Source organism: Pomacea canaliculata, linkage group LG8, assembly GCF_003073045.1.
Source record: "Pomacea canaliculata isolate SZHN2017 linkage group LG8, ASM307304v1, whole genome shotgun sequence".
In the NCBI taxonomy this organism is placed as follows: domain Eukaryota; kingdom Metazoa; phylum Mollusca; class Gastropoda; order Architaenioglossa; family Ampullariidae; genus Pomacea; species Pomacea canaliculata.
The window spans coordinates 20,879,134-20,902,693 of NC_037597.1; the positions used below are offsets into that span (position 1 = coordinate 20,879,134).

At 38.0% G+C, this 23,560-nt stretch overlaps 2 protein-coding genes across 11 annotated transcripts in view; one reads left to right on the forward strand and one right to left on the reverse strand.

The window, feature by feature from the left end:
* The window catches only part of LOC112571345 (UTP--glucose-1-phosphate uridylyltransferase-like), a 24,021-nt gene continuing 461 nt past the window's right edge, over positions 1–23,560 (reverse strand). The window contains 14 exon segments of the mRNA XM_025250276.1: positions 1–2,015; positions 2,197–2,301; positions 2,870–3,005; positions 3,007–3,031; positions 3,141–3,219; positions 3,634–3,730; positions 3,979–4,079; positions 4,298–4,386; positions 5,104–5,237; positions 5,836–5,904; positions 6,402–6,535; positions 7,372–7,554; positions 7,934–8,041; positions 8,628–8,762. Of these exon segments, the coding sequence (XP_025106061.1) occupies positions 1,908–2,015; positions 2,197–2,301; positions 2,870–3,005; positions 3,007–3,031; positions 3,141–3,219; positions 3,634–3,730; positions 3,979–4,079; positions 4,298–4,386; positions 5,104–5,237; positions 5,836–5,904; positions 6,402–6,535; positions 7,372–7,554; positions 7,934–8,041; positions 8,628–8,762 (1,503 nt within the window). The 3' untranslated portion in view covers positions 1–1,907.
* The window catches only part of LOC112571346 (transmembrane protein 260-like), a 22,987-nt gene continuing 17,521 nt past the window's right edge, over positions 18,095–23,560 (forward strand). Inside the window, exons 1-2 of one of the 10 annotated variants that reach the window (XM_025250291.1) lie at positions 18,095–18,125; positions 22,983–23,329. In XM_025250291.1, coding sequence (XP_025106076.1) covers positions 23,002–23,329 — 328 coding nt within the window. In that variant the 5' untranslated portion in view covers positions 18,095–18,125; positions 22,983–23,001. The other 9 variants (XM_025250293.1, XM_025250285.1, XM_025250287.1 and 6 more) reach the window with 9 other exon arrangements.

A 23,560-nucleotide genomic window follows, 5' to 3' on the forward strand; every position in this document is an offset into this window, starting at 1 on the left:
AATCTGCATAAAATTCTTATCTTGCTACACAGTTAACAGTAAATAAAATGAATCATTCCAAACTCATATACAATTGTAATAGCCTCATCAATATCACACAGTTTTTTTGATGGTATAATTGATCTTTCAGCAGTTAATAAACTCTACCGGATCTTAGACCACAGAAATTTAAAAAAAAAGGGGTTAAGTTGTTATCTTCTCCCAATATTCTTTCATGCCATTCAACAAAACTTGTTGCAGTATGTTACAGGAACACATTAAGAGTTACCTGGATCAAAAGACATTCTGCACATTTTTCAACGAAGCTGCAAATATTTTAACAGCTTGAGATAATGATTTCTTTATGATTCTGTATTTAAAAGAATGTAAAACAAACTTTAATTATGTAAGGAAACTACCAAAACGTAAAGCTATGTGGGTTTTTAAAAAAATGCTTATCTTACTCTTTCCAATTTAAAATGACAACAATAACAGTAAAAATTATACTCAGTGGCATAGGAACCAGGGGACATTGGAGGCAGCATCCCCTCAAAAAAGATACTGAGGGGACAAGAATGTGAACACCACTGTCAGTATGAAGTTTGCCCCCTCCCTTCCCCACCCCCAAAAAAAGCTGAGCATCTTCCTATGCGATTGTCAGTTCCTTTGTGATGTTAGCACATGCAGGCCTATAAATCAGGCACAAGATACATTCCTTTCATTAATGTCTTTCTCATAGTTACACTATGTATTGCTTCTTTCCTTAACTCATCTCTGTTCTGCTGTGTTAGGATTTATAACAATTTCAGAATTTTACACATTTATGTTAGCATTGGGATTTAAATGCCTTTGTGTCATTTATTTCATCACTGAACCATGTTGGACAGATATGTTTCAATTCCATTATCACTAGTAGGAATACCATTATCATTTGAAACACACAGCCATAAAAGTCACAAAATAAGTATTTCATATTTTCTGTGTACATACATGGATTGTCCAGTTCAGCAATTTAAATTGTCTCCCCTTCTGCTGCTTACGTCAGTAGAGACCTGGTTTATGGATCACAGTTCCCTGAGTAACTGCCAACCACCTCACCAGAAAGCTTAAATCAGCGGTTCTCAACCTTTTACTAGTGACACCCCCCTGACGAACAAAGGTACGTCCGCGCACCCCCCTTAGCCAGCAATGTAAGCTAATTTCACTAATACCGGTATAAGAAACTTTTAAAAAATTACCACCTTCATGACCCCCTTGTAAGCACGGCGCGCCCCCCCAGGGGGCACGCCCCACAGGTTGAGAACCGCTGGCTTAAATGTTTTCAGCTACCACACATGCACAAATGAGCACACTAATACATCCATGCACACAAGCCTATCCATGCACACAAGCCTACACTTCCATCCATGCATGTAACATAGGTGATGACATTGATATATGAAAGACAAAAACTGTTGAAATCAAAAATAAGGAAAGCTACTTGCAGCATAAATTACCAAGAACCTACACTTAATCCTGTGTGTATGCTGCTCCTGTAAAATATCCTGTTAAAACAATAGCCTGAGCTGTCCAGGGACAACTGGCAATGTGATAAAATAAGAACACTTCATACAAAGATAAAATGCATTAACTTTCTGCTGAACAGACAGAACCAACTGTGATGCTTTCAGACAAGTAATTCCACTCTCTTAACACTGGCAGGATTGAACCTCTGACATCATCTAACACATATAAAATGTAATACTTTGAAGATAACAGCTATTCGGTTACATTCACCTGACCACAAAGTGCTGGGTGTACCATAAATTCCTAACCATACAGTACTGGAAGGAGCAGAATACAATTTTATCTTGAAACAGCTTGGTCAGCCACCAGCAACAGAACCTAGTATTCATTGATTTCTTCTAGAATCCCAGTGCTACATGATTCTAATGGTCTAAAATTCTCAAGTTGCCTGAGACAATCTTGTTTTCCAGTATAGCACCTGGTGGAATGTCTATCCGTTCTCCATGATTTGCTATGATGATCACTGTTCCCTGCAACGTACAGAAATATACAACACTGCACAATATAATCTCATCTATCAGTGCTGATAACCTTAACATGTTCAAAGCAGTAAGTATAAGCTTTGTGCCAATTTTTTACAAAGAATTGAGAACCTACTGCTAAATGTGACACGAAAATCAATATGATGAAAGTAAACTGCTATGCACTCACCCTGAGTATGACTTCTTTGCCAAATGTCACATCACCTGACACTGTCAAGTGGTCAAGTTCAAGGACATCAGGAATGCTAGCAAACCTAGACAAGAAGTCCTTCACCTGCAGGAAAGATGGAAATGTATCACTATGCAAGACAAATAGAATTTTACTATACACCACATTCTTCTATGGACAGGGTTTTTCAGTGTCGGACCTCATGGAGTTAGGTGTGTTATTGAATGTAGAAACTTTAAAAAGCCATACTAACAAAAACAACAGAAGTGGATGACTTTCTGCTATGCTGCGTCACTGATGTCAATATGGGTTTCTTAATAAAACTTTTCCCCGTCACCTCTCATTTTTTTTTTTTATTATCAAGGAAAATGTATACAAGCTAAAAGGAGTATTTCAGGTGGTGAACGTACAATATCCACCTCTAAAAATATCTAGAATATGCATGAATGTGTAAATGTTAAGTGTAATGTAAAAAGCTTAAACTGAAGACAATAAAACACAAGAAAGAGTTAAAGGCCAAAAAAGAAAAGACATTAAAAGATCTCAAACTGATGCTAGAAATTAAAAGTTAATTATTTTTTGAGGCTTGTAAATATTTCCAAGGTAAGGCAGTCAGCCACACCTTCACATTTATGCCATGACTGACTACTTCTGTAATTAGCTGTCTGCTGACCTTGTTGAAATGTGTGCCCAATTTCACAAGGGGAACAGTTGGAAAGGCTCTTTTTGGTGACATTTCCAAAGCTCCAGTGCGAAGAGTGTACAGGTTGCTCATGATTACGAGCAGATCTGAGGTTGTTTCACAGGCAAAAATCTACTCTTGGTACATTTATACCTGCAGAAGAGAATGAATATGTGTCTTATCACTGACAGAATGACATGACACTATACTTGCTCTTTTCATTTTATTTAGATTTTTAAAAAAGCCATAAAAGTTAACATACCCAAAGCACCATCAAAGCTCTTGATTGCAGCACCAACAGCAGTTTCCAACTGAATCACATTCAAGCCATTATCCAAGGTCTGCAAAACAAAGAATCTAAGCTCAGTACCTGATATGGTTGCATGCTTTCAAGTCTGTAGGTGCATCACTTACTCAAAGAACAATCATTGAGAATCTGTACAGCCACTAAAGTTCTTGCCATTCTGCATTCAACTCTTGCTGGAAATAGTCTCCTGGTTAGAACAAAAACTGCCAAAGGCCATATTACTTTCACATGAAGTTTTATGATTTCCATAATACCACCATGACAAGATGCTTAAAAAAAAAAAGGAAAGAGAAAGAATAAAGTTCACTGTGAGATCTAACCTTTGTTGAATTTCACAAAGCAGTAGGAAAACATGAAAGCTGTTTAGTCATTATCCAAATAAATGAGTGCATACTTCCAACAAAGAAATTAAGCTATTCACATTGAGAGACACAGCAATAAAGCTCACCTTAGGGTTAACAATAATTTCCATATGCAGAGTCGCCTCCTCCACAACTCTCTTAATTGCACCTAGACTCACCCACAAGTTGTTGGTGTTGAAAATCCTAGCAAATATTTTTTAAAAATATAAATAACAGTCTGGTTATTACTGACACAGCAATATCTACATGCAAACTTTTACTTTAAATATTGTTAAGACAAAAACTGATTTTTAATTCAGAGGCAAGACTTACAAGCAAGTATACATGGAAAAGATGCACAATTGTAAAATAAATGAGCCATTATATATCAATTAATTTTACATATACTCACAAGTTCATAAATTAGCTCATATTTGACAAAAATAACTTACTTAAACTTGCTCACACTCTTGAATTCGTCAACATAATTTTTTGGAACTTGGGCAATTTCAAGAAGTCTCAGTTTTCCTTCATATTCAACTAGTGTACCACCCTGTTAACAGAGAACCAATTTATTATCCATTTCTTTCATAACATTTTCATTTTCCAAAAGGCGTTCTCTGTGCCTACATGTACCAAGTCTTGCAGTCTTTTTAACTCAATAATTTTAAAGTTCCTTCATGAGTCACGTTTTCCTAGGCAGCTCCATTCAAGTCTTTCTGATTCTATACATCCACAAGACAACATTTTGTACTATTCTCTAACAATCACCTTGACATCAGCCCGTGTCTTGTCTGTAACCTCCATGACAAATTCTGGGGCAGGTCCATTGCTCTTGTTTAAAAGAAAGTTTAGAATATCTGATAAAAGTTAAAGAAATATAATGTCTAAAATTCTCTCTGGTCTAATATCCGTTAAAACAACTTGAAGCTGGAGTGTTACGAAGTACCTTGACAAATCACACAAGCCTTAAAAGAAATGTCCTCTTTCCATGTTGGTCAGCCACAATGGTCCCCCCACTGCCATTCTCTATGGGATCTCATCCCACAGCAGACTTATTACATGTAAGTACTTGTCACCAATAGCAGGCATTCCGAGTTTGCATCTTGTCTTAGACACAGTATTATTTCTCTGCATATGGCCCCTTTCTTCAAGCCCAGGTGCTTTGCTGTGATATAACCTTGTCTGCTGTGATATAACCTTAACTGATAAGCAACTCCTTCCTCTTTACTGTTATTCCCCACTAATTTGGAAATCTAGAAAACGCATATTGAAAATCATTGTCTGGGCTGGAAACTCCACCTTGCACATATCTGCTCACACACATCAACAGTATTAATCTGTTTAATCCTTCTGCAAGCTCAAGAAGTAGCTGATTTCAGCATGTTCTCAAGTTGTTTGCATTGTGACTTTCATATAGGTTTTTGTCTTTTAACAATGCAAATTTATGACTGTTGATATTTGATGTACTTCACAAGAGACTTTATATCAAACACAAATAAATAAAATTTGAATTATATAAACAAATGCTTAGGGATTGCAAAAATAATATAAATCATAAACTGGGTGAAGGATAATGAGGTCAACAGTGGCCCCCATGTTGTCAATGTTCGAGACGAAGACATACTCCTTCCCCTGTCTGATGAACTCCTGCAAAAGCCCTGAGTTGTAGAAGCTCTGATAAACGTCACCATGACCTGGGGGATACCAGCTGTCAAAATACAGGATCACACACATGTATACCAAGGCGTTTGAAAAGTTAGATATTAGTCAGAGGCTGTGACTTGTAAAGCTCAGATAAGCATCACTATAAACTGGGGGATACTAGTTGTTATAAGGATGAGCCTATACATTTACAAAAAAGAATTTAATCAGAAGATTGAACAATTGAGAAAAAAAAAATATGGATAAATGGCATTTAAGTCACAGTTTAAACAGCAGGCAGCACTCAGGCACATAAAGAGGGCTTCTGCTTAACGCAAAAATTGTGTACAGTACGCATTAAAAGTTCGGAGGACCCCTTCAATTTTCGTCAAATTTAGCCTTAGCAGAAGCCCTGATAAAGAATCATGCTTTTATTTTATTATTATATTAGATGATATTTGCATATGTACATATATGTGCACATGCAAGTACATGTATAGTTGTGACCATGTGGCAACAAATATGTGTATGGGTGGGTGGGTGGGTAGATGTGTGTGAAGGTATTTGAAAGTGTTCGTTGTGCATGGGTTTATGCTCACTGATGTGTTCTGGTAAGGACACCAAAATGAGATCAAATATAACAGAACAGTATAGAATATACTCACCCTTCTACACTTTCAGGTCCAAAACTTAAAGGAATGGGCAACAGTGACTCTCTGTTGATCCTGGGATACCTGTAAGAACAGAAGTTTACAGTGAAATGTTAGTACAAATACAAAGCTGAGATTATCTTCAAGAACTGATGTAATGAGTAACATGACAGAAAAAAATAAAATGCCAAAGACATGAAAAGTCTACAAAAATGCAAGTAAAATAACTCAGGTGATCCAGAAGTCTGCTGAGAAGCTGTTTTCACTCTCCACTAATAAAGACAAAACCTTTGGTGAACCCATTCAGCATCTACTTCTTGAGTTTTAACCCACAAATTACAATTTCATATCTTTTCCAGAATTTACCATTTTCATTTGGTGTGCAACTCTTCTATTTTGTGTTGTTACCAAAATAGACTCAGAATATGACCCAGTTGTTGTGGAAAAGCACTATACAAATGTAAATTTATTATTATCAAATCCATCCCATCATTAAAAAAAAAAAGGAAAGACAGGTAGCTGGTATGATGTAATAACTTATGTTACCTAAATAAGAGTAACTGGCTAATGCAAAAAGAGACCTGCTCTGGTTGAAGGTGTGAATGGAGACTTTGATCTGACTGTATTTGCGCAGCAGCTTTTGGGTGTCTTCATCTGTGTTAAAAGAATTCATCAACACCAGTGGTACGTCTACACCATATACTTTGTTCAAGTGCTGTACAACAAAAAACAGAAAAATAAATTACCAATCGGTTTCCACTTTAATCAAACCAAAGAACTTTACTTGAAAAGAAAATAATCTGATGTTTCAAAAAATGATTAGTTGTATTATCACAGATACCACTGATACTTGTAAAAAAAGTACACTATGCAGGCAGATCTGTTATATCATATGCACGCCATCTTAATTATCTGTTTCTTTCATAACGTGTCAATGTGTGCATGTGTGTGCAGTCACATACACACATGCATACCAGAGACAGACAGAAGGGGTAGGAGAATGAAAGAGAAGGCAAAAAAAGAGATTAAGTGTGGGGAAGAGGGTACGCATGTAAATTGCTACTAATTTCTCTAATTCTGTCCCCTGTTCAGAGATTATTATTGATTTACTTTTAAGTTGTGCCACAGCTATTTACTAATTACGTCAAAGTTTTGTTGTTTCGATGTCAAAGAAAGGAATATTTGAGAAAGGAAGAAAAACAGTTCCAGATCTAACATATCTTAAGAAATTTGCATTTTCGTAAAGAAAACTTAGTTTAAGATCATGATCTAATATTTCATATCCATTGGGGGTAAGATATAAAATTGCAAGCATAGAGGAATAACATTTTGAAGGATTTGATAGCATTAAATTTTAAATATTTTCAATAACAAAGGATTAACTATAAGCTCTATTAGTACCAAATGCCTTTAACAATTTTGATTCTTACTGCAATATTGGTAGTGGAATTTCAATCACTTCTGTCAAGTTTTAAACCATGATAGAAAAGAGCTAAAATAAAAGATCCAAACTGTCCTCTTAAATTTTCTCTCAAAGCCACCAAAGCTAACCTCAATTTGCTGCACATTAAGGTCAAGGAAGGTAAGCTCATTGCGCACACAGATGGCACTCTTAGGGCCTGTACAGCCCATGCTAGTGCCCAGGCCACCATTAAGCTTAATCACAACCAGTTTGGACAGAAGATGTTTGGCATGAGACTCTGCAGGAACAGGAAGGTTTTTGTATGACTTGACCTGTAGGCATAGAGAATCAGTAAATTATAAATGTTTTTCTCTGGATGCATTAACGGGAAGAATATATCAAAATCATCAAAAAATTTGTATTAGGATTTTTACATTTTCATACAGAAAAATACTTTCTCTAAAGTCATAATCTGAGATTAAATTTCCTGCTTGTCGCTTGCATGCACGTGTAGGCACACACACTTGTGATATGTAATCACATACACAGGTACACCCTTGGTTGTAAAAAAAAGTTCACACTGCATAATACTGATTAGTAGTAATCAGGCAAATAACAAGGAAAAGGTATATGTCCCCAACCTTAACAGAAAATATTATCATAAAGGCATACCTTAGAAACATATGGCACATTTTTAGGGTGGGTACTTACAGCTTCATCAGACAAAAGTTTTAGTTTATCCCACTGTAAAGCTGTGCCTGATTCACGAAGAAAGCGACCAAAAAGGGTTTCAAAATTGTCAAACTCCTTCCTTGTTTTCTACACACAAAAAAAAAACAAGCATGATTCACTAATATTTAAGCATTTATTTTTCAACATATACACACAAAAGCAAAGTATATCCAACTAGTCACTTCTTTTAGCTTCTGCCTCAGGTAAATGCATGTGTATGTGTGCAGGTGGGCATGTGGTATATGGGTGTATGCACAGGAATATATATATTTTATGTGGTAAAATAATGATTTTGTGACACCAAGAAAAAAAATCCTTGTCCCACTAGGGAAATGAATTTTAAATATCTATTATGCTTTGTTTTCTCTTAAAGACCCAGGCCTGAGCTGTGTTGAGATGGGAACTATTACTAGCCACTAACCAGTTTGTGTCCAAAATCAAATTACATGGAAATGTATATAAATACTGAGATGAAAATGTAAAAATTGCTTCCAATATTCTTTCAAAACTAGGTGTAAAGAACACAAGCTGAACCAAGATTTTACACTTTGTAAAGTGTCACCACTGAATTCGGAAACATGAAAGATATAAATGACTTTGACTTTAAACAGTGTAGAAATCTTTAAAACAAAAACAGACAGCATAACACCAAAGATTAGTGATTCTTAAGCACCTCTTGAAGGCCAGGTTGAACTGTTGCCAGGAGTTTGGTCAACTCTTTGTTCATAGCAGACTGGGCATCTCGTCGTGTTAACTCCCGGAACTCAATGTCACTGGGTGTGCGTCGATGTCCTTTCACGAAAGTGTCCTTTAAAAAAAAAAAAGCCAAGAAAAAGTAAGTTTGGTTCTGTTTCTTTTAATTGAATAGATGTGGTCCCAATTAGAACTTCAAGCCAGCATCCAGCAGGTAGCTGTTAAAGGTGGAGTGAGGAAACAAAGTGCATCTGCCAAACTGCTATTAAATCTGCTACATGATGTGCAAAAATAATATTTTCATAAAGTACTGAAACAACTTTGTGGTGCAACAGACCATCTTCTCTCTAAACACAGCTAGCTTCATCTGCAATCTTCACTTCTGACTGTTACTAAAACTTATTCAAAAACTATTTGTAACCATTTCAGTGCTAGATGATTAACACAATGTTGAAGGAATCAGTCTTTGTGTCCCAGTAGGAGATGGAGGAGACACCAATTACAGTCTTTCCATACCATGTTGAGGAACAGTTTTGATATTTCTCATTACAGTATCTGATGACACTGGTTTTAGTCAGACATAAGAGAGCAGTAATGCTGTAATTATAAGGGTGAAGTATGGTGTGAAAAAACTGCAATTTTCTAAGGGTATTTAAAACGTTACTCTAATACACATTTCAGAAAATAAGGGTGGAAGTTAAAGCTTTCTCTTTCTTTTTGGTGATGTTTTTACTATCAGGTGCTCATACATGAAGGCTATTTATTTCAAATCAATCAAAGTATATTTACATGAAAACACATGTAAAGATGTGCATGCATATGCACCAACACTAATCCATCATTTCTCCATCTAAACATTAATGATGTATACTCTGGGCTCAGATCATGACTATATTCATCATGCAACCTTTTATCACCCAAGTTAAGGCAATAGCAGTTGGCCAGTAAATAGCCCAGGTCCAGCAAATTAACTAAAGATATTAACCCAATATAAGTTGAGATTGTTCCACAATCTCGATTACCCTTCCCTCATCTAAGTTGAGGGCATCTTAACTAAGAGATGTACTCTTCCCCCATACCAATCTATACTGATAGCATTTTAACTCAAAATTTACCCTTCACTCCACCCTGATCTATAGGTCACATATTCCAGCCACTTGAGACTAGCAAAACAAGGTAATCAATATATCGATGTCTGATTGCTGTCAAGGTGTGACAATAATTCTTCATCGCGTCAAGTCAAATGTAATGATTTAAAAACTACCAATATTATTTTTTATGAACATTGCTTTCTTTCCTTTCTTTTGGTGGGTCTTGACAAATGTTCTCAAGACTGTAAATAAGTTAGTTTTTCAATAGTTTAAAAAAAAATAATTGAGTCAAACTGTTGGCACACACACTAAAATGTAGAAATGGCAGTAAGCTGCCTCAGATTTACAGTGACGAAACATGTGTGTTTGAAACTTAACCTTTCATCACAATATCGTTTGTGATACTAGATGTAATGGCTCTTGTGCTGCACACTCTGCTTTTTCCGTTTAGACTTTCATTTAGGTAATTTCTGGTCGATTTCCCATCCTATTATGCCTTTTCTTTACTTCTTTGAAAGCAGCAAAGAACTATATTCTCCAAAGCACAAAAAAGTCAAGCAAATATAAGATTTTCCCTACCTTCTCTGTGTGCTTTTGTATCCATGCATGCACATTGTAATATGCCAGAAAATCTGTATATTTATTATATATATCTGCATGTGGAGATAAAAAAAAAAGTGCTAAAACACAAGGTCTAGTTTTTGAGAAAGCTGTACAACTGCTGCAGTTAGATTAAGTGCATTGCAAGTAGAAAAACTTTATGTAACACACATTCTCTTAACAGTCTCCTGCTGTGAAAAAGACTGTATTTCACAAAAAAACATTTAATTTTTAAGTTCTCTCTCCCTCTATACAAAAAGATTATGAAATTTAACTTGCTGTTTTTGCTTAAAGAAACAGTGTTCCACAAACTATTTAAAGCAATTAATATCACGCCTCGGTGAAAATATTTAAATATTTTCACAAAAAGTTTTATTTATTACGTTACCAGTAAGTCTTCATGGCCAAGCAAATAATTCTTGTTGTGGATAAGCGCACAGTTATCACCCATGCCTGGGAAAATGTTGCAGCTGTTCAACTGCTAGTCACAGCATAAAATGTTCTTCAACGTCTGCTCCTACCACGAACTCTCCACATGCACACATGCACAGAAACACACCTGGTTGCCACTTGTGATCTAGGTAAAACTTCAGATGATTAAATCAATGGCACAGATGGGATGTACAGCTTTATCTCCTTGAAAGGGGTAGACATCGCTAATGTAGGCAATTGCAAAACAAATTTACAAGAAGAATTTTGCACAAATTGTGAGCTTGTGGGAAGGGCCAGGTATGACTGTCACTCCCTTCGTCTGCTTGCCATACCAAGCCCATAAAATACACCCCTGAATACTTTGTTCCTTTTTATTCAAATGCATGCACCATCCTCGCAGTGTCCAGGTGCTAACCAAACATTTTGAAAGCACACCAACTTGTAGGCAGTAATCAACTTGAAGCTCCTCTTTTGACTTCCTCTCCTCCCACCCCCAATGAAGCAACTCCAGCTTGAATGCTAATAGAATATAAAGGAACTGAAGGATGCTGTCACGTGAACACATGATGGACAAGAAAAATGTCACCTGTCATCTACAATGTGGCTGTGATTAGAACAGCAGGCAAGGTGGTAAGCTACAAAATGTGACATGCATCAAAGCAAGGGTGGTCTCTGCTAGCATAAACTTTCTACCACACACTTGGCATTCTTCCTCCTACACCACCTCCACCAATGCACACCCAGTCATGCATATATGTCTGAACCAGTACAATTATGTGTATGACGTAAAAGAAGCACCCTACTTCTTTTCTTTCCTCCCTCACTCCTTTATTTATTGTGGTGATGCTTGCCCTTTAAGCCTCTTCACTCCCTCAGGAGTTGAGCAATAAAGACACTACTATGGAGTGCACTGCCTGAAGTCTGGGTGGCAAAGAAGGTGTTGGATGAGCTACTGTGGAAAAACTTTTTGTGCTAGCATTCCAACTAAAACAGTTACTGCTAACAGCAATAGCTAGAAGCTCACATATGCTGCATTAGACATCCTCCATCAGACAATGTTGCAGTTCATTAAAATCCACACCCACTAGTACTTTAGTTTTTAGTGTTTTTCAAGGTCAGCAGCTAAGCTATATCAGGGCAAGCTAACACTACTAGCACCAGAGCCCTCTAAAGGGAAGCCACATCCAAAAAGAAACTATGTATGCCAAAGATAAGATCTGACAGCACAAACCACAAGCTCCATTGTCCTCATGATAAGTACTTTGTTCCTATGGCACAAGATCTATTTCCACTTCTAGTTTCAGATGCACAAGAATTAATGGCATGATCTTTAACAAGATGCAGTAACATACATCAATATCACAAATACTGAGCATGATAATCTCTGTGACAGACAGAAGGCTCTCCTTTAGCGATCTCGTGAACCAAGTGTACAGACAGGCTCAGCAAAGTCTGTACCTTCTGAGATAACTCTGCAGCTTTAAATCACCTCTGGGGTGCTGGAGACTAATTACAGGTCTCTTGTTGAGAGCATCCTGACATTTAACATCACCGCCTGGTGTGGTTGCCTTGTCTTTGACCTCCTCGTCAAAGACAAGGCATGGCTGGCCAGTCTTCCACCAGACAAATAACATTACTGGTACACCACAGCTGTCGCTTTCTGATTTGTATCTTCATGCAGTCAGAAAGATGGCATATAACACCACCTCACACTAATCACACCTTCTCCATCCCAAATTTCAGCTGTTGCCCTTGGGCAGGCGCTACAAAGTGCCACCTGCATGAAAAACTGCCTACCAGAGGTCCTCACCATCCTAAATAAAAGGCATAAGGATTTGTAGGGCTGCCATACTACCTGACATCCTCATTAGGAGGTTTCACATGTATGTGAGAGAAGGTGTAGGTGTGCCTATGTGTTGGATGTCTTGTATGGGATTGTATGTCTGGCCATTATGTTGTGTTCATATATACATATACTCATATTATGTTGTATATGCGGTTGGGCTTGTGAGCAAAAGAAAAAATTTTGTCTTGGACTTCCTCGGACAGACAATAAAGTTTGATTTGATTTGATATGTTTGGTAGGTGTATGATGCTCTGGAGCACATTTATTTTTTTTTTTATTTCTGCAATGTAAAACGTTACCACCAGCTCCAAATAAAACAACATTGTGCAAGAGAAAAATTGTAACATACCTCTGCTATGCAGAAGAAATGTGGATATGCTAATAATTTAATACAGCATCCTATGAAAGACAAGAGGGAGAAATGGGTGGCAGTTAGTAGGGGAGCTATGGAAGAAGAAAGCAAGCAAAAGTGACAGAGGAAGATAAAGAAATCATAGATTAAAAAAAAGTGGGAGGGTGGGGCAGAGAAAAATGGGGATGTGGGGAAGAGAGCAGGTGCCAGTAAGTCATAGAGAAAGTGAGGGAGGAGAGAACAGGTGCCAATGACTAGGTCAAAGAAGGTGAGAGGTGGAAAGGGGAAAGAGAAGGGCTGGTGCAAGCAACAAAGTCACTGGATGGGGGAGCAAGACCAGGAGTCAGTCCTCACCTTAGGGGACATCAAGATCACAACTGTCTCCCTGTTTTGCTACACTTCTGCCAGCTAGGAATGAGCTTCACTCAAATGATGTGATGGACGGAAAGTTGATTTTTAAAAAAAGCACAGCTGGACGAGTTAGCAGTAAATCACAGGATTCACAGCAGTAGCAACCTGGGTGAAGCTGGATAATAATGTACTGAGTAATGTTACACGTGAATTTATGTCATATGGTATATTAAACAGCTGAACAGTTTTGGACAAATTCTGAAGTGGACTGGGAACGGGATAAAAAAACAAACAAAGATGTGCACACTCTCACTGCTCAATAGCCTTTTGTTCACTGTTGTGTCCAAGTCAAATGAGACAGGTGTTCAAATTTAACTCTACTTTTATAAGGAAGCAGAAGCAGTTGTTACTCCATACTGTATTATCCCAACCAATCAATACTCTTTAGCATAATAAAATACCATTAATTTATGTATGCTTATAAATTGTGAAAGAACAATCTCTGAAACAGTGCAATCAAGCAGCATCTGCTTTGAACAGCTATATGTCTCCATTACATAAGAGATCTGAGAAATGTGCTGCTGCTGCCTCTTCCTACTCTATCCCACTTGGAAACAACAGCAGAGAGATTTATTTTCAAATGAATGCCATGATGAGGAGCAAATACATTTCTCAAGAGCTGTGCTTTAAACATGGGATATTGATCGATTATGTGGGCTTAACACTCACTGGACAGCTGGTGCCATCTTGCAAAAGAGAGAAATACTGAGCACCACAGATGCAAATCACTTATGCAAGATAACCATGCACATCAAGACCAAGAGAATTCGGTAATAATAGGTAAAGTGTACATGTAGTAGGTCGAATAAAAACAGTACTTTCAACAGTACTGCAAATCAAAAGGCCTTGTACCTGTTAAGTGATGTATGTTCCTGAGACAGTTTACAGATCTGCATGGATTACATGGATGAAAGAAAGCAGAAACTGTTTGCGAGAACTGACAATAAATAATCAGCATAATGCTTCTTAGTAACAGATGACCTTATTCTCCACGCCTCTCAGTTTGGACACCAGCACTCTAACCACTTGGCTATTTATATTAACCACTTGGCTATCCGCACCACCCCCATGGAGACAGAGGACAAACTGTTACTTGTGTTATGCTACAAACATTGCCCTACACCTACATGTTTAATTCTAATCTGCAGAAAATATGCATTATTGTTGCTTTACTCCTCTATCAGAACAATTTTATGAGGATGCTATTATTTTAGTGTTGGACTTTTAAAAAAAAATTGAAAAAAGCATTTTGAAAAACCCTAATAAACAAGCTCACAGAATGTCACAAAAAGTCTGCAGGCAGGCTACTGGGGCAAAGTTTCACTTCAAAATAAGAACCTGTCAATATTTAAATAAGCACAACTAGACTGGTGAAGTGACAGTGACAGGTTTGTGATCACAGCTGGCTAGCAAACTCACAGATGTTCAACCGCTGACGGAGCATTCTTCTGCTAACATTCATGAATGTGCTTTGTGGGTAATACAGGAACTGTCACTGCTACATTTCCTTTATATTTTGCACATTACACAGTACTAGCATGCCTAGAATGATTTCTCCCACAAACTCTTGCAATTGTGAATTTATTGTCGACTTTTATATAAAAGAAGCTTATTCAAATTTGCACTGCATGCAAGTCGTTTTCCATTTGGAATCACTAGTAACACAATGGATAAATAAACATCTCCAAAGCAACACTCACAACCCAGCATAAACTACAGACTTCCCATAGGAGCATTCCTCCAAATTTGATCAGGTCAGAAAAACAAAATGGATTTGAATAGTTATTAACTAGATCAGCAAATACATATGTGCATGTGTGCATGCAAATCCTGCTTTATTTATAAGGTGTACCAAAGGATATTCAAGGAAGCATGTAGTATATAAGCTGCTTTTATTTATGACAGGTAGGTTAGTTTTGTAACAATGAGCAATTTTAGCACATTTTTTGCAGATGGGTACAATAAAAAATATAACACAAAGACACAATAATTTGAAGTGAAAATCCGCTAGAATTATTTAATAATATGTATATATGTTTGACCTTCATCTTTTCAGATCCCATTACAGTAAAACGCTTTTAGAAAACAAAGCTTTATATGATGGCCATAGGACGGCCATAAGCACCATATGACAAAACATCAAGCTATTGCAATAGATTATCCTGGCACATAGAAACATAAAAATAAAAACTCACGATATGTAGCAAAATCACCAGAACCTTTATATGAATTTTCATTGACAAACTTTGAACATAACTCTTCACTTAATCTGCACAATGTGTTATACATTTCAGTAAGCTTACTGTCAGCTTAAATAAATGTACTCTTAAATCAAAGTTCATTGGTGACAGAGCTGTACAGCAAGACATGTAAACAACAATCCCAAACTTATTAATAAATATCTGCAAAAGTGTATGAGGGAAAAAGGAGGTGACGAAGATGAGCCTGTCAATAATAGGTACTTTTTAGGGTGGCGGAGGCAATAATTATACAAGTAGTGCAATGAGTACACAGAACTCCCCAAATAAGGAATGGATGGTTTAGACAAATAGATGATAATTTTGATTTTGAAAGGCATTCCTCAAAGAATTTGATGCATCTGTAACTTTAAATCCTGCAAATGCAGGTACAGCAGATGTTGCTGATGTGAGTGTGAATGAAGCTGTGACATCCAGGCAGATCCATTCTTAATCCCACGGGGTCTGAGGCATAGGGATTAATTTGGAGCCTATAGTTACCATAAGTATGAGAGTGAATGCCAGTCCAAGACAGCATCAAACTAAATGGAGAAGAGAATGAGGAAGTTGACAGTTTCACCTATCTTGGGTCCAAAATGTCAAACACCAGGGATGCGGAGGTGGAGATTTAAGCCTGGTGAAAGCCAGCCAGGCTTTTGCCTCACTCAGGAGCACATGGAAGGCAAAAAACATCAGTCAGAAGATCAAGCTGAGAATTTTCATCAAATGTGATCAGCAAATCCTTTATGGATCAGAATCGTGGAAGATGACCAAAACCATCAGTAACAGACTTGACGTCTTCCAAAATAGATGCCTCAGGGGCATACTTAACATCTTTTGGCCAAATACTATCACCAACGAAGAACTCCACCGAAGAACTGAAACCAAGTCCATCACCACGCAGGTTTAACAAAGGCATTGGCGATGGATTGGACATGTGCTCCGCCAGCAGACAGCAGACCTCTCCAGAGTCGCCCTACGATGGACTCCAGATGGCCGAAGAAAACGAGGCCACCCAAAGGAAACTTGGAGAAGAACAGTGGAAAGGGAGATGAAAGAAAAGGGCTGGACATGGGGTCACCTGGAGCAGGTTTCAGCTGATCGACATCAGTGCCGGACTCTGGTTGAGGCCTTATGTGCAACCTGATGCACAAAGAGGCAGGGCTTCTGCTATGGCTAAATTCTTTGGGGTCCCAGGGACCCCTTCTTCAGATTTTTAAGGGGTCCCTGTTCTTCGCCCAAATTTGAAGGGGTCCCCGGGGACCCCATTGACAAAATTGAAGGGGTCCTCCGAACTTTTAATGCGTACTGTATGCAATTTTTTGTGTAAGCAGAAGCCCTGAAGAGGAATAGATACCATATTAATCAAAAGGGCGGGGCCCTAGGCAAATGCCTCCTCTGCCTGCCCCTAAGCATGGCCTTGCATCCAGGTGACACTTAAAAATCCATCAATATAAGTATAAGGCCACATGAACTTGCATAAAGTTTCGGTACTTATAGTAAGTCTTACCGCTCTAAATCTTAATTTATAATGTTGTTTGCCTACAGGTGATGAACAGATAGTAGTATCAACTGACAAAGTACTAGGAGGATGACAAAAATGCAGTTCAGACACATTTCGTTGCAGTCTGCAATGCCAACGCATTTTTTAAAATATATATAAAGAAATATAAGGTATTGAAATTTCATTGACCATTTGACGGAGATCCAACTACCATGATATTATATCTTTACTCCTGTGTGTGTAAATGTCTGTATGAGTATGTATGCCTGCCCTTGTCAGCAAAAGAAAAATTTCTCTGTCTTGGGTCTCCTCGACAGACGATAAAGTATGATTTGATTTGATTAATCCTACAAGAGAGAAGTAACAAAAAAATGTCCTGTTCGACGATGCTTGGCGAAAGGTGTTGTTATTATTGTTAAAAGTCTTGGCGAAATGGCTTAGTAAGCAAAATATGTTGTTTAAGTGACCTAGCAGACAGGTCACCCACAGATTCTAGTGTTAGAACAGCATCTATAGCAATAGTGCTGAATCTATCAAACTATAAACACATCGCTATAATTAGTTCTCTCGAAAGCTGACGACAGTATTTCAGTGGATGGTAGACGCTTACACTTCTCCGCACTGTTAATGTTTACAATAAGAAATAATTAAACTTGGACTCAAAGTCAACTAGCTCCAATGATGAAGGAATGATAAGTTCTGGGGACACATCACATAGCTTAGTTCGTGGACATACCATTTATTTCATGCACGATCGATTTTAAAAAAATGTACATGGGCTGTTCTCGATTTCTTCACGAAGGATATGTGCCTAATACTCACCTCGGCCAACATTTTAAGACCAGTGCTAAGAAGTCGGGTACTAATGTAGGGGTATGTACACCTTCAAAGGTTACTGCAACTTTGCAGAAGACACGACTGGAGAAGGTCAAGGCTGCGTAAAAGCCAATCGCATTGTCTGTTACATACAGCGGACGGTGTCACCCACACCAAGAGATTGCGAAAGTAAGGACGATATCAAAGTTTTTACAAAATACATACGTCCGCCCACCTACCCTCACACAAACAAATGAACGTACACCAATATAAATATAATGTGCTCAAACCTTTTTTTAAAATATATTAAAGCTTAAATTAAGGCGCAATCTTTAAGCATGCTAAAGGTGATGGACTTGTCGACGACATAGCGATCGTGATGATCGGAACATAATTTTAGTTTTGTTTTTTGTAGAGACAGACAAATAAGCCCCGTTAATCACGATAAGTCATGTTGTCTGTGTTGCTGTGATAATCTCGATACTCACGAAGCTGTTATATACGTGTTGAATAGCTACTTTTGAAGGACTTCTTTTTCATTATATGCTGTTAATGCAGATTTTAGGCGAAAATGCATGTAGTAGACATTATGCAGTCTCTTGTGTTCGCCTTTATTTGTTATGCGCAGTATGTGGTTTAGTTTTGTGTAACTGTTCATGAAAGAAGCTCATCAAGTTAGCTATTAAACAGTTAAAGTGCTTTAAAAACAAACAATTAAGAAATTCATTGGTATAAATTTAACAAAATGTCATATATCTTTGTTATTATAAATTTTGAGCACACCTGTATTCTACTGTGCTTTAATTCATGCATGTCTGCTCAGGTGAGTTTTATGGCATCTGCTATGACGCAGTGATGTACTATGCTTAACAGTAAAAAGGTAATTGTTCCTTACATTTTTCTGAAAGGGTTAACATAACTTATACAGATAGTGTCACTCTTCCTCCCTTATGGCAGAAGAGGGAGTGTTCTATAGAGATATGCAACCATCAAAGACAGCATGAATCAAATTGTTGTGGCTGAATAAAGCAAGTCATTTGTGTTACACATGTAAATAATGTACAATGAAGACCATGAATATGCTGGCCATAGCTAGCATGCTGCCCATATAAAAACAAAATGGTTGAAATCTTTTGTTGACATTGACGTTCTTATGGAATCTGCCACGCCTTACTTAAGAATGTGCCACTTAATTCATCTGAATAAATGAGTATGGTACCAGCAGCAGAGTTCACAATGGAACTGAAGAGTGATAAAAGCAGCAAAGAGCTAACATTTTAACTGATGAATAGTAGCAACAAAGATATAACACCTGCAGATTAAATCCTCGATCATTTGTGTCTGATCTCTTGAGGAGAACTACATGTACATGCAGTAGCGGCTGCTAAATATAGTACCATCTATCAATTGTTTTCATAATTTAAATTTGTCAACATTTTATTTAATAATGTGTTTTGTGTATGTACATGTATGTTTCAATTATACATGCTACAGTTTTATGCATGGTTGTATGCATGGATTAGACTGAAACAAAACATGCAGTGCTTACCATGGAAAACATGGTGCTTGTGACTTTGAAACAGTGCACTAGTCAATGTACTTGTTCTTTTTGCTGACAAAGTCAGTTTCCCATACAATGAAGAAAGTCCCACACTACAGAGTGGAGGTGCAGTTACAGCCCAAAAGCTCAGCAGTTATATAGCTTGTCAAAAGTTCATTGTTTCGCCATCCGTAGAATGACCCCCACATGTGGCTGTCAGGCAGAGCTTTGGAACTTAAGTTTACTCAGCTTCACTCAAGCAGCAAGGTCTTAGAACAAATGAAGGACGCCCACTTGCTAGACAATGTGGACCGTTTTGTCCTTTAACTTGATTCACGGCTCAAGAGGGGCGACGCTGCATGGTTCACACCAGGATTTAGCATGTGCCAGGGCACACGAACAGGACCTTAAAAAAACAAGTCGCGTGCAGTACAAGAAAGAGAATGTGGGGGACACGGCGTCGCCCCGTGTTGCAAGGGGAGAGGTGGAGGAAAAGGTGGGTAGTTGTGTTACCAACAAGCAAAAAGGAAGTGGGTCGCCGCCGGTCCCTAGAAAAGACTGGTGTAAAGTGACAGCGTGTACGTTACTTGAAACTAAGATTTACTGCAGGGAAGCGCAGTCGAGCGTTTGGAATGCAATTGCACATGTGCAAGCGCATTCGTGCACTAGCAAGTCCAAACCCTTAAAATTGCACACACTCGCGCACGCACGCACCCACGCACGGAGCACTTGAATAATAATAAATTAAAGACGTATATTGCGCAATGGATCAAACTATGTTTATTAATTGTTTGTATGAGGGTTGATGCAGCAGAAATCCGACATGCAACGATTAAAAAAAAAAAAAAAAGACCGGACATATAGATGTGTATACAGGGTCTTTCGCAGTGGCTTACATTTTTAGTGGCATTATTCTGTTCGTAACAACATTAATTCGTTTTCAGGCAGTGTTGCCGTTTTCACAGCATCTGAACACAAGTTTTTGGAGTTGGCGCAGTACGTGCTTGGTGTCACTGTACAGCGTCACGTGACTGGTCGTAATGGCGGCAAGTGCGTGGCATTCGCGGTGTGACAGAACTTGGGCATATCATATAGTTATTTAATAATATCAGCCGGCGTGCATAGCTCCTGCACTCTGGACGTTGTGTCCGATTCTATACCCATAATACTATCGTGACACACAGCTTGAGATGACGTTACCCACCTGTAACGTGCAAACAAAAAAACCGCTGCACCGTGAGACCTAAATAGCTATGCATGCGTGTTGCAAGCTGTACAGGATATCGGTTTCCACTCCTCTACTGCCAGTAAACAACAGCCAGCTAATGTCGTTGACATTCGACTCAATGGCACGATGTCTTTATTTATTCGTTGGTCAAAAGATACAGAATACAAAGATACAATGCAATGCCACATCTCCACCCGGTCAGTGAAAATAAAGTTAAATTAACTCGTTATCTTCTGACCTTTTATCTCTTCAATCCCACCCTTCGCCACAGTTTGTGGTAAAACGGATTTTTTTTTTCATAAATTTTACCATCTGTTGTGGATCCAATACCTTTTTTTTATGTCGCCACACTCGATCACCTCTCGCTGAACATTTTTGTTGAGTGGATGGTGGCGATCGAGATACTGATCAGTTGGGACTACGTGGACAGTTGGGAAAGAAAGAGAGGGTTTTTTTGGGTGTACATTATTGTATCAGCTAGTAAATCAGAATGTTTACAGGTCGTTTTTTGAAGCCCGTAAGGTCTGTGAACAATTGTATCGATCTTTGGACCGATGTTTGTTTCGGGAAGGGTTGATGTGCAGAGATTTGATCTGGTGGCTTGGGGGAGGAGATCGAGGCACAGATGTCAGTTGACGACGGTTATATTGTTCTCATGTAGTCTATATACTTATCTGTGTATTGTTCGAGTATGAGCACTACCTGTAATTGCACTTGCAGACTAAGAAAGTTGCATTGTATTGTAACATTGACGCCAGGATTGTGTTTGGATACGTGTAAATCATCATGGGTTTAGCCAGTCGGAGAACTGTGTACAAACGTGATGTTTGTAGGCATGTATGTCGAGAACGAAAGGGAGGGGGAATCATTCACCCAGAAGTTTGAAAATATCTTGCGTTGAGCTTCACCCATGCAGTAGTTAGACAAAATTGTTGTGGCGCTCTACTAGACCTTTGAGAATGAAAAAAAAAAAATGAGCAACACTATTTCACAGTAGATATATACAGCTTTATTGCTTTTGTGGTGTATGTGTGTGATGGGTTCGTGGGAATAAACAATGGGTGGGAGGTGGGGTGAAGGGTGGAAGAAGGTCAGATCGATGGAGTATAACCACTTAAGATTTATTTGTAAGGTTAGATCGAAGAGACAATTGTCAGAAAACGGGAACTGTTAAAGCATACAGTCTCACATTTTCTCACTTTCCTACAGCAGTTGTCTCGCGATGTTCGGCTGAATATCTGTTCATATTTTTCCTTGCTGCTTTCGGCAACTTATTCATGTCGCTAAAATTCCTCATTTTATTCTGCAGAGCAGGGCATATCTCATGGCAGCAGGACTGATACGTGTATATACATGTTGCTGTCTGTATACATGATATGCGGACTGTCAGTGGGGTGGTGCAAGGTGGAGACCAACAAAAGTTTATTCTCTCAAAAAGGGGTGGGAGGCCAGGGCTTTTTACATATCTTATTTAATACACATGGCTTTAGTATATGTGGCGCATGTACAGCTATTCCGTTCAGTTTAAGCTATAACTTGTGAGCGTTTTGAAATGATACTTTTTCAGTGTGATAAGCGCATTTCCTTTCATTTAGTAAGTGGAGTCCTCTCTTCTTTGCTCGTGATAGTTGCTGAACTGTATACAGATTTTACTAATACCTTCCTTGTACATTTAGCATATTTCAAAAAATTCTTTTGTAGCACACTGCATGAAAATGCAGAGCTATGAGATGCTTTACAATGAAATAATTTTATTACACTTGTGTCACAGAGATTGTAGACTGATAAGACTTAATTGCTGAAAAGCAAGCATGGTGCTTTCAGCGGTGTCTAGCTAGGATGATTAATGGTAGTGTCCTGTACTTTGGGGCTGTCTCATATGGTGTGTGTTGCAAGAGATTCATGCTTGATGTGTTTTCCACTCGAAATGTCCTCCATTCTGGGAAATATGAATGAGAAGCAAACCTATATTGTCAATACCTGTCAGAGCCTAAACAAAAAAAACTATAGTTGTTCAGTATACAAGCTGTTTGCAAGCTGTTTTTAATTAGAGAAGAAACAGCTGTTCATTAGTGGAGTAAGAAGTATAGAACTGAAGCTGTGCTCCATCATTATCAAGCCAGTGTCATTTGGACCGATGCCATTTCATTTGGTTTTTGCTTTAAAATGCCATTTTTGTTTCTTAATAACTAATGAAGAATAAAATTATCTTAAAGTAGTTATTTATTTTATTAGGTGATTTGTACTGCTTAGCTGTTAATCTTTCCATTGTTTACAGGTCAGTGGGAGCAAATGCTATGCCTCAAGAAAATAGCACACCACAAAAATTGAGTGTGGCAAATGTCTCAAGAAAAGAAAATAAAGAAAATAATATTCCTAATTCAGATGAATTTAGAAAATTGTACTTAGACCCTAGAAACATCTCATTGAGAGGTAAGCAATGTGCAGAAATGCAAGGACAAAGACGTGAAAAACTGGAGAAAAGAAATAGTATGTGGAATGACAACCAAGCAGCAACAAGTAGATTTATGGCAGGAGGGTGGACAGGGACTACATTGGTGTTTGCAATTTTGGCTGCTGTGTACATAAAAACTATGCATCCATCTTTGCCAGGAGGAGATTCTGGTAAGTTTGTTGCTATTTTTTTAAATAGATTGCATGTAGTTTATGTTACACATAGTAATCTTCAACACAGACCTGAGTGCATAAAGAATTTGTAAAATTTAGATTTTGTACTTTTATAAAAAAAATATTTAAATATACTTTTGTAAAGTTTGAAGCCGGAGTCGGATACAAAGATAACAGGTGAAATGGAATCTCAATATGGTTTGTAAAGGAAATGTCAGTTTCTGCTGA